At 36.0% G+C, this 11591-nt stretch overlaps 1 protein-coding gene across 1 annotated transcript; it reads right to left on the minus strand.

Moving 5' to 3' along the window:
* Nucleotides 1-79: 79 nt before the first annotated feature.
* dnaja1 (DnaJ heat shock protein family (Hsp40) member A1) lies at nt 80-9687 on the minus strand. Its single transcript, XM_079864693.1, has 9 exons — nt 9558-9687; nt 9023-9177; nt 6485-6665; nt 5226-5330; nt 4591-4818; nt 3631-3745; nt 3214-3329; nt 2586-2686; nt 80-1322 (listed from the first exon to the last, which is right to left on the minus strand). Exons 2-9 carry the CDS (start codon nt 9152-9154, stop codon nt 1098-1100), a joined length of 1203 nt encoding a protein of 400 aa, XP_079720819.1. The 5' UTR covers nt 9155-9177; nt 9558-9687; the 3' UTR covers nt 80-1097.
* Nucleotides 9688-11591: the final 1904 nt, after the last annotated feature.

The raw sequence follows: 11591 nt of genomic DNA on the forward strand, positions 1-11591 counted from the left end.
ATCATGATTTTTTTGGAAGGTGGATCTTCAGGAGCATAATTCAATCCCCCACCCCAAAAAATACAAGTGACAAAATGAATAACATTGTGACATTTTTATAAATAGAACTACAAATGGCAAAGTTATTGGTCGTAATTAAAATGACACATTTTACAATTATTCTTCAGTCAATACAGATAATAAAATAATCAAAGACGTATCTGCCGGCAAACGTAAAAATAACATAAGGGATAAAAGTGCATTTGCAATATCCAAAACTGTCCTTGAAATGTAGGCAGAATTAACAGACAATTAAGCTTTCCAGGTGCTCTTAAGACTGAATCATGTTTTCTGCAGAGGTCGGCCGGCAGCAAAAACACCTTCAAAACCAAATTGGCATATTTAGTATTTTGTTGTGCCATTCAGTTAATGCATTTTTTGTTTGTTTGTTTATATAAGCTTCTAAACAGGATTTGAATTAACAAATGCAACATGACTTATTGTCATAAAAATCCTTGGTGGTTATTAAGTTATGATAAAAAGGTAAGTGTAGTAATGATTTCAAATGTATTTTTAACTTGTATATTAGACCCCTCTTATTAGTTCAAAATGTTCTAGAAAAACATTTAGCAATAAACTGGCACATAGCAAATGTCCAACAACACCAAGGTCAAATGGTCTACATGTAACCCGCAATTGGCAATAAACAAAACACAACAAAGCTTGTAATGTTTTCCCAAAATGATGACGAAAATTTGATTTTCATGATAAATACATTTTAGAGATGGAATTACTGGGATTATGGCACAGCCAGCTTCGAATCCGGATGCCCCTTCCATTTCCGTAATTGCTACACACATTTCCATAGACTCTCCTCTCAGTTAAACCTATATGGTACTCGTCTCACTACTCATTTTACACATCCCCTAAATTTATTTTACAAATTATTAGCACAAAATTTTGGATAAGGAGATGACAAAAGAGATCGGCACTAAGAGGTCTTATTTTAGGCACAGAACTAGATGAGAGGTAATGGACTTTTCCTCTTGGTCCTTTTTTTTGTGTGTGTGTTCCAGCAGAGGTGGCATTTGTTGTGGAAGGGAAGGGAACGGGAATCTCTATGAGGTTTGGCATTGCACTCCTCCAGAAGGGTGAAAGTCTTCCTCTTCTATATAGTGGTAATGACTGCGTTCATGGGTCAGATCACAGTCTTCAAGGTCAGCATAAATATAGAGGTCATCATCCATTGCATCAGGCTCAATATTTGCCTGTTTTTCAGGTAGGTACCTTTCTAACTCCTTCAGTTTGTTTAATGGGAGGAAATTCTCTTCAGGGAAGACAACCTTAAGAAGAAAAGTAGTGCAATTAGCTAATGAACAAATCAAACAAAAGTAATTGAAATAGCTCAACACAAATATTCCAAATTCAACTGAAAATGCCACTTTTAATGACTTCTGCAGTCTCAAAATTATTCAACCCCTTCATGGCAAGCATCTTTAGTACTTAGTAGAACACCCTTTTGCTGTTATGACCCGCTGCAAACGAGATGTATAACCAGACACCAGCCTCTGGCAGCGTTTCTGAGGAATCTTAGCTTATTCCTCATGAGCAATGGCCTCCAGTTCGGTAATATTCTTGGGTTTGCGTTCTGCAACCGCCTTCTTCAAATCCCACCAGAGATTTTCTATGGGGTTTCTAAAGTTTCTTTACCCCCACATTTCAAACATAATTTTAACCAAACAGGCATTATTACCGATTAGGCTCGAAATGAATGAATGAGGCATTTATATAGCGCTTTCATATATACTACTGTTCACCCAAAGCGCTTTACAATCATATCTGGGGATTTTTCCAATCTAGTTATCAATGTTTATGTGTGTGTCTGCAAGTATGTCTGATACATACTGTGTGTGTATATATATATACATATATCATTTTTATTTATTTATTTATTACACTGCTCTGTGGAATACTTGATTCTGATTGGTCAATCCCACCATCCAGTGGTATGTTATTCCCAGATAACAACCTCTCAAACAGATAACGCAGGCTCATCCGGGTTACTTAAGTCAGCAGCACTATACATTGCTAGGAAAGTTTTTTCTTCGTGGAATTTTTTGCATTTGGTGAGCTAATAAATTATTAAAACTCAGTCGAATCAATATTTTGTGTACAGTTATTTAATTATGCCTCGCTCTCTGTTGTTTCAAACAAACGCAGCTGCTGCCATTTTGTGACTATTGTTTTGTACACTGTTGGATTATAAGATATGAACAGGTACGATTTTAAAACAGTTTAATCAGAAATCAATATCTCTTATCTCCATAATTATCATATCTCCATGGCGAAATGCTGTGTAATAAATGGTATGACTGTATACAGCATCTCTTAAATCTCCGTCTAGTTTGAACTTGCCGCGCTAGCCACTGCTCTCTCTGTGGAAGTGTCTAATTATTTACTTATGTGGCAAGTAGCCGTGTAATAAGCGGGATAATGTACATCCAGCCGGTTGTTTTCTCAAAATAACTCCCTTTGATATATATCAGGTTTTTTACTGTGCAGGAAGTTTTAGCAAATTGTGAACATATTCAATAATAGGTACTCACGTTGAAAAGAATGATGAGCTTCCCTTTCTCAAATGGCCGACGGTACAGAGGCATCCCCTCATTCAGAACACATTTCTTATCTCCAGGTCTAATCAGCTCTCCTATTAATGCAACAAAGAATGACAATACATTTGCTTTACACATCTACAGTTTATATAACAGTTATATCTGCTCTGCTATTAAGATTAATTAAACAACTAGCCAAGCTTCCAGTTGGTAGTTTTTACTTTCCAAATGGCTCAGGAGTGAATTGGGAAAAATATCAGAACCAGTTAATCCAAAACAAGGTAGACCAGCTTGAGCACTGCACAAGTTGGATGTCTGGTAATATACAAGGTCAACAAGACACTAAGGATGCCTATTAGAAACCCTGGAGAAGGCAATAGCAAAAGTGACCATATGGTACACCATCTGCCAAGGTGGCATACTATCAGCCCTGGCATCCTCCCCGAGCCAGAGCATCACTAAGAGTGTATATGGTTACAAGTTTGAGACAGAAACTTCCATCAGCCACCATCATGCTACAGTATATGCCATCACTCACTGATCCACCAGCACTGACTCACAATAGTGCTGATGTTATGGAAACCTGAATGTAATGCTGGAATATGCATGCAGGATGGTTTACCTGGATGGGATGTGATGAGTAGAGTTCTGTTATCCATTGTCTTAATGGGTTTTTGAAAACCGCATAATGACTCTACTAACTGCACCTCCATGTTCATGATGAGGTCCTCTCCTTGTCTGAGAAATGTTAAGTATATAAATTTTTATGCTTAACACATAATATCTACATGTTCACTCCCTCATTTACCTTCTCTAAATGACCAAGTACTGTAAAAGGCTGCATCATATATAAAACAGAGAAAGCATGACACCAATATTGAAAAAAATAAATGAGACAGTACTGCCCTCTACAGGACACTACAATCAATGGCATGCCTCTGAAAATAATCAGTACTAACATTAAACTTTAATATGACCAGCATTATTTGCCATAAAATAAAAAACAAAACCGATTACATAAGACACAGAGTGATTTTACCTGGTGAAAACCAAGTGGGCTTTCTGATCTAAAACAATGATGATGTCTCCAGGTTCAAGGCCAGGCTCCTGGTCCCCCTCTCCATGGAACACTATTTTCTGTCCATCTTTCATACCTGCAATAACACACAATTAAGCATAAAAAAAAGCAACCAGCTGCAGAAAACAAGTGTTTTGGAGTGAACTGTGCTTTTCTTATTGCGTCCTATTATTTTATAGTGCAGTCAATCGATAACATTTTCTTAATTAATCGCGATTCGCAAACCCAGCATTCAAATTTTAAATATATTTTTATATTGTAATACTTTCACAATGAATCTCCAAAATAATGTAGAAACAATATAAAGACAGTATATCTTAAATATTTGTCTAATTACATCTTTTACTAAGCACTATGAATGAAGGACAGTATCACTGATGTCTCTATTACACAAATTCTATTTTTCCAATTTTAGCCATTCGACATTACAGTAAAATTAAAAGCTATCAATTGTATTATTTAATAGGCTTTAAAAATACAACCTTATTTTAAGTGGACTTCACTTCACATAAACCCATTGTTATAAATGTCCCATTTAGCGGTGCCCTTTACAATATCAGGGCTCAACACAAAGGTTTTTTTTCTACTGGTCCAGGTGGGCTGGTTCAGATTCAAACACTGCACAGTCTTCACGGCATAAATTATAAATTGAATATAGATTAATCCTTATTAAAGCTAAAAAAGTGATTCAGTCAAGAGCAGTCATTGATTTTCTCTTTGTGTTTGATTAACATTAATGACAGAAATCACAGCAGCAGGTTTATTAGGCTGCTGTCACTTTAAGACCTGACGCACATGATGCGGATCTGACGCACATCCTATTTTCTCACAACTCTATACATTAATTTAACTCTTTAACTCATTTGAGATTGTGCTTACGAGGATACTTAACGTGTTAATTTTGACAGCCCTAATTATTACCTTTATCAATGTGCACCTCCAGAATCTTCTTCTGTCGTAGTATCTTACGACCAGCACATGTTTTGCAGCGGTCGCGGTGTCCAAGTCGCTGTCCTTGCCCCTGGCAGCCGGTGCAGACTGTTGATATCTGCTGTACCATGCCAGGTGCTAAGTGATGAAGTCTGACCTGGACACCCACCCCACGGCACAATGGACACACTTCTATCACTCCTTTACGCCCTCCACGACCTGTAGTAAAACATCCAGTAAAAAACTATCCCAAAAAAAAAAATCCAACTATTAAAATACTACCAGAAAAAACAAGACTGCATAATTGTAATACAATGCTTATAAACACACTACCATTCAAAAGTTTGAAGTCAGATAATTAAAAATAATATAAAAGAATACTTTTATTTAGAAATTATGCATTAAATTGCTCAAGTGACAGTAAACACTTTTGCATTGTTAAAAAAATTCTATATCTAATGATGCTGCTCTCTCGAACTTTCCATTCATTAAAAAGATGAAAAAAGTATTACAGTTTCCACAAAAATATTAAGCAGCACAACCATTTTCAACTGTATTTATGATATTGAAAACATCATGTGACACTAAAGACTGGAATAATAACATTATAATAAACTCATTATTACCTTCACACTTGTCACAGATTACGTTCTTCTGGACAGCAAGTTTCCTGGTGGCTCCATTATAAAGGTCCTCCAAAGATACTGTCAACTGATGCACCACATTCTTTCCTGTGTCAGGAACAACAAAAGATCTTTAAGAGTCTTTGGCTGGCTAATTTGTAGATTTCTCCAAGTGCAAAGCATTTATGTGAGCCAATTCGAACATTTGATCTCATCTAAAGTGTAGACAAAATTTTAACTTGTGAACAAATTTAATTTAAACCTGGGTATTATATAATTTTTAAATTGTAAACAAATGTAAATGTAAACAAAAACATAAAGAAGAGAACAAGATAAGAAATATTTATTCGGTACTATTTTAGGTTACTAATAACTTGGGTTGGAAATTGAAAATCGATTCCAATTCTGGAATACTTGTTATAAAATCAAAATTTTGATTCCACTTATCGATTCCTGTGTATGCATGTTAATGTGATTTTAAACCATTCAAGCCAAAGACACGAAAGAGAACTCAATTCGGCATGCGAATACTGAATTGAGACTTCATCGCGTCTTCTTGTGCTTGACCAGAGAAATGCACACGAAATGATGTAAAAATATCCTCGTAAACACAGTCAGTTATGTCTTTAGTGAACGTTAACAGTTGAGAAAGAAAAAGCATATGTAACAGTTTCAGTATATTGGATCCGTGCATTATGTCTTAAAGTGACAGCAGCCTAATGTTCCTGCTGCTGTCTGTGCTATAACTGCTAAAAAGAAAATCACTGATTGTGATTGAATAACTTTTGTAACTTTAATACGGATTAATCTATAATTTATTTATAAAAAAAAATCTATGCAGTGTTATTTTACATTTGATTTCAATTACTGAACTTTGTTCAGTTGTATTTATTTGTGCTATTGCTAATTTGCTTATTTGTTCTTATTGTATTACAGACTGTAAACTTGTCTCTAAGAATGTTTAAAATGTATATTGGTCTAGTTTAATAGTTAGATGTTCTTTAGGCTGCTGATTTTTGTTCAAGGTATTCAGCTGCAACAGAATGTTTTGCAAAAAGACACAGAATAAATATGTTTGATATCTAAATGTTTGATTTTATTTACCATATTGGAATCAAAACTGGGAATTGATAAGAATTGGAATCGATAAGCATAATCGGATTTGGATTCGCTAACATTTAAAAGATACCCAAGGAATAACATGGATGATCAGGTTTCGCAAAAATTGTGGAGTCTGTAGCCTAGAGAGAAACATGACTTACCTCTCCTCTCCCTGTGCATGTGTCCCCCTCCTCCAAAGAACAAGTCAAAAATGTCCATGGGGGAGCCAAAACTTGGACCTCCACTTCCTCCCTCCTTAATGGCCTTCTCACCTCCTCTGTCATACACTTCTCTCTTCTTGGCATCTGACAAAACCTCATATGCTTGAGAGATCTGTTTAAACTGAAAGCAGAGAATAGTGAAACATTTGTAATCACCCCCCCATATCAGTTTACATTTCCAAACATTCTTTTTGCCATTAATTGTAATAATCCAGTGAGATTTGTGTAGGCACAAGGAGTCTGACAACAGCCGGTATGATCTGATCTCACCATCATCGAGTCCGTCTGTGATTACATGAAGAAACAGAAGAAACTGAGACAGACTAAATCCAGAAGAACTGCGGGAACATCTCCGAGATGCTTGAAGAAACCTTCCTGCAAAGCTACCTGAAAAACTATGCGCAAGTGTACCTGGACAAAAGCCGTTTTAAACGCAAAGGGTCGTTACACCATATATTGATTTGAATGAGTTAATAGAAGTTAAATCATAAATAAATTCAATTTGTGATTTTATTTTTGAAAGCATTCTCACTTTACAGCATTTTAACACAAGTGCCAGTACTTTTCACAGTACTGTAGCTTTGCAGGAAGGTTTCTTCAAGCATCTCGGAGACGTTCCCGCAGTTCTTCTGGATTTAGTCTGTCTCAGTTTCTTCTGTTTCTTCATGTAATCACAGACGGACTCGATGATGGTGAGATCAGATCATACCGGCTGTTGTCAGACTCCTTGTGCATACACAAATCTCACTGGATTATTACAATTAATGGCAAAAAGAATGTTTGAAAATGTAAACTGATATTTCCTACTGACACACTACAGCAAAAGAGATATAAATAACTGACTTAAAACCATTTTTTGGGTGTGTGTGTGTGTGTGTGTGTGTGTGTGGGGGGGGGGGGTATTAACATGCCTAAGACTTTTGCACAGTACTGTATATATAATTCTTAATTATAAAATCACACATAGGCTACATAAGGGAACTGACAAAATATTTTCCAAGTAGATATATATTATAGATTATATATTAGGGATGTCCCGATCCGATCACATGATCGGAAATCGGGCCCGATCACGTGTTTTCAGACTCGATCGGAATCGGACGTTACCTCCCGATCAGGACTCGGATATATATATTTTCATTATTTTTTAACACATCAATATTTATGCGGTGGCACAGAGTTACGCCGGTTTCACACTGAACGCGTTAGTAAGCAGCGCAGGAGCAGGACACGTGCGTTTTGCTTTCACACTGGCAGCGTTTGTCACGCGCGGCTGAACCGCGGGTTGTGTAGGCTACAGACAGAGTACCATAATGGATAAGTTGGCATTGCTTTTTTTCGTTTTCAAATACATTTAAGAGAAAAGACTTGTCAAGAAGCTTATTTTATTAATAATTTCATTTATATAACTTTTGTTTCATCTTTGATTTTATTGTTATGGCAACAAGTTTGTTTTTGGACATTTGTTTTCTTTTTAAATTGCTGTTGGTCATTTGATTGACTGTTTAAAACACAATAGATATCATCAATGCACTTTTTGGATAAAACTGCGGTGTATTTTGGCCATGATCAATGTATTGTCACTTTAATTCAGCAAAAGCGGCGCAGCAAAAATAGACTCGGCGCCGAAACGATCGCGGCACTGCTGCTCTGCTCTACTACGCACTGCCGCGCCGCCTCTGCGCGCGGTGTGAATGCTCTAAAGCCTGGTTTAATCTGTTAACATGGGCGGCGAAAAAAAATACGCGCTGCACGCTCTGCTAACAGTGCAGTGTGAAACCGGCTTAAGAGTTAGGAGTGTAGTTCCTAAAAGCACATTACTGGCTTTGCAAACACTTTTATTTTTTATTTGTTTACATGCCTGCCCGGTATTTTAAGTTGAGGTGCTATTTGTTTATATATTAGACTTTTTTTATATTTACTGTTGCACTAAAGTCCAAAAGTGAAGAATTTATGTATTACTTGATTGTTCAAGCTACCTCACAGAAGTGCTCTGTTTGTTAACAGATTTTTTATTTAATTCACCTTATTTTAACATTCAACAACTAAGGAACATCCTGGATCTGTTTTTTCGCTCTTCTTTATTCTTTTTTTATGTATTAAGTATCGGATCGGGACTCGGTATCGGCAGATACTCAAAATCAAATGACTCGGACTCGGACTCGAGGGCAAAAAAACCTGATCGGGACATCCCTATTATATATATATATATATATATATATATATATATATATATATATATATATATATATATATATCAATCATAATTACAGACAGAGCATTATTTATTTGGGCACATGAAGCGCTTAAATTTAAAATAAAATGATAAAATGTGGCCTTGTATGGTACACATTTGTGTAGTTTATTTGGGTCACTTTATATGACAGCAACACAGAAGAATCTGCAAAGCTATCTTCTCAAGAAACTAATATGGAATAATGTAGACAGTGATGATACAAAAAAGAGTAACAAACTTACCCTTTCTCCCTCTGTTGGGTTTTTATCTGGGTGATATTTCAGTGCCAGTTTACGATAGGCCTTCTTCAGCTCTTCAGAGCTAGCATTAGGCTTTACACCCAGCATATCATAAAAACCCGTCTCTTTCACCATAGTTGCCCTCAAAACAGGTTAATCTGGTCAGAAGAAACATAAAAAAAAAACACTTAAGAAAATTACACTTGAAACTGTTCAACAATTCATTCATGACTATTATTAGTGTTAATCTAAACCTTGCCCATATGTTCAGTCTCGTAATATCAACAGTAAGTTACTGGAAAGCAATTAAACTCGATTAAAATAACCATAACATTCACAAAGAATTAACTTGACCAAGCGCTTTAAAACAATTGATTTCTATTTATTAAAATAATGTCATTGCATGAGTCACGTGATTTTCGTCTTTGCTTGTTTTTCTACAAAATCCTGGCTTTTAGTAACATAAACCTCGTGGCATGACATTTAATTTCGGATGATTTTGAAAATTCTATCGACACAGCAAAGGTCTATCTTGTACCGTGAAATATGGTGAAATCCCTTCTCGCCTTATGCCTCCGTGGACTAAACAAGAGACTTCCAGAATCTTCCAGCAGCGCTCTACATCTTCTTCTTGTGGAGCGTTATTGAACTTTGATTGCAGTGCGACCTATTTCTGCCACCTACTGTACATAGTGACGTATGACAGGCAGTGACGAGCAGCTGTTTCATCATCAGCATGGGGCAGTCGACGACAGCATGTCATTTCTGGAGACAATCGTGACACAGCCACGTCATCCGTATTTTAATTAGCTCTCCCTAGGCGATGATACTGCTTTAAAGTGGATTCGCTTTTATGTGTTTTATTTGTAATGCATTAGCGTTTAGTTCACAAACTAAGTTCTATAATCTCGATCGACGTTAACATGCTTTATCAGTATTCATATGCTATGATTCCATATTTCAGTTACTCATTTGCTCAGCTGTTTGTGGTTTAAAAATGAAAAATATAACTCTCAGTGACTCCCATTGTTTTAGTTATTTTCCTTACATTACCATAACCTTTTTCCTGGCGTCAAATCGTTGATTTGTGTAAATGTTTCCTAGAGTCAAATCATGGACTTGTGTGTCTCATGAATGCATGTGTTTTTTCTTCACATTAAACAATCAAAATCAGCTGCTAGATTCAAAACTTTGTAAAAGGTGAGCCGCCCGAACAGGGACTTGAACCCTGGACCCTCAGATTAAAAGTCTGATGCTCTACCGACTGAGCTATCCGGGCTTCGACGGGATCGTAAGACATAGCGATTTCTATTTCCTCGACTACACGAATATTTAGTTGTTCTAACCACGTTATGAATTTGAGGAAATTACCAAGTAATTTATATTACGAACGCTAATTTTCCGGATTTTTTTTATATTTTTAATTAAAACATGGAACATTTTTAACGGTCGCGACAAGTCGAGCGGTAGCTGCCCCTGCCACGGAAAGATTTCACTCCTACTGTTGGAATGTTTGAACAACTGCTTTTCCCCCCCTTTTTTCAAAAGATTGATTTTCAATGTAGAACTATATGTTGTATCTAATGTAATTATGAGTATTTATATTTCAAAATTCCAAACGATTTTATCTAATTTCGCTCGACAGGCTCCATAGCTCAGGGGTTAGAGCACTGGTCTTGTAAACCAGGGGTCGCGAGTTCAAATCTCGCTGGGGCCTCACTTCCGTTTTGTGCTGCTGGTCCCATTTAGAGATTTTAAAATATAAAACAAGCAAGCTTTCGTGAACATTACACACCGAATTCATATGAATTAATTTGCTATTGTTTTTGTATTAAGGATACCGCCAGTGATTCTGGAATATTTACTTCAGACAAGGTCTGTATAGCCTAGCATTGTGTTATTGTTTTATATTTTATAATTTTAGAAGCTTTCTTTGATGACTATTGCGCAAAATGACAACTAGCCTAGTGCTCTGCTATGAACGATAGATGGCACTAAAATGTAAATCAAAAAAAAAAAATTTAAAAAAAATTGTAAATCTACAAGGAACTTCGGGTCTTGAACCAAAGTGTCACAAAGCATCATTGCATTGCCCGATTTGTTTTATGCTAATTTATTTTTCCAAAGCAAATGTTAGATGCAAAGTATTTCATTCAGAATTGAATATTTTCCTCAACAAATACATATTTTAATATTTATATTAGGCCTAATATAGATTGTAATATTATCAAATTTGTCTGCTCCATGGCACATATTTTTTTGCATGGGAACTTGATTCAATTGTTGTATTTATTTTCAGGATTTAAAACATGAATTGGGCAATAAAATATTCTAGATAGAAATACAAAAAACAGCAGTAGCTTCGCTGACACGGAATAAAAACATTAGATAATTGCGACTTTTTATCTCACAATTATCTCACAGTTAACATCTCGCAATTGCGGTTTAGGCTATTATATCAGAATTGTGAGATATAAAGTCCAATTCTGAAGAAAAACGTGGCGCTACTGTGAATTAGGTCTATTCTGACTTTATAACTCAAAAGTCAGAATTGTGAGATAAAAACACGCAA

This window comes from Squalius cephalus, assembly GCF_949319135.1.
Source record: "Squalius cephalus genome assembly, chromosome: 2".
Classification (NCBI taxonomy): domain Eukaryota; kingdom Metazoa; phylum Chordata; class Actinopteri; order Cypriniformes; family Leuciscidae; genus Squalius; species Squalius cephalus.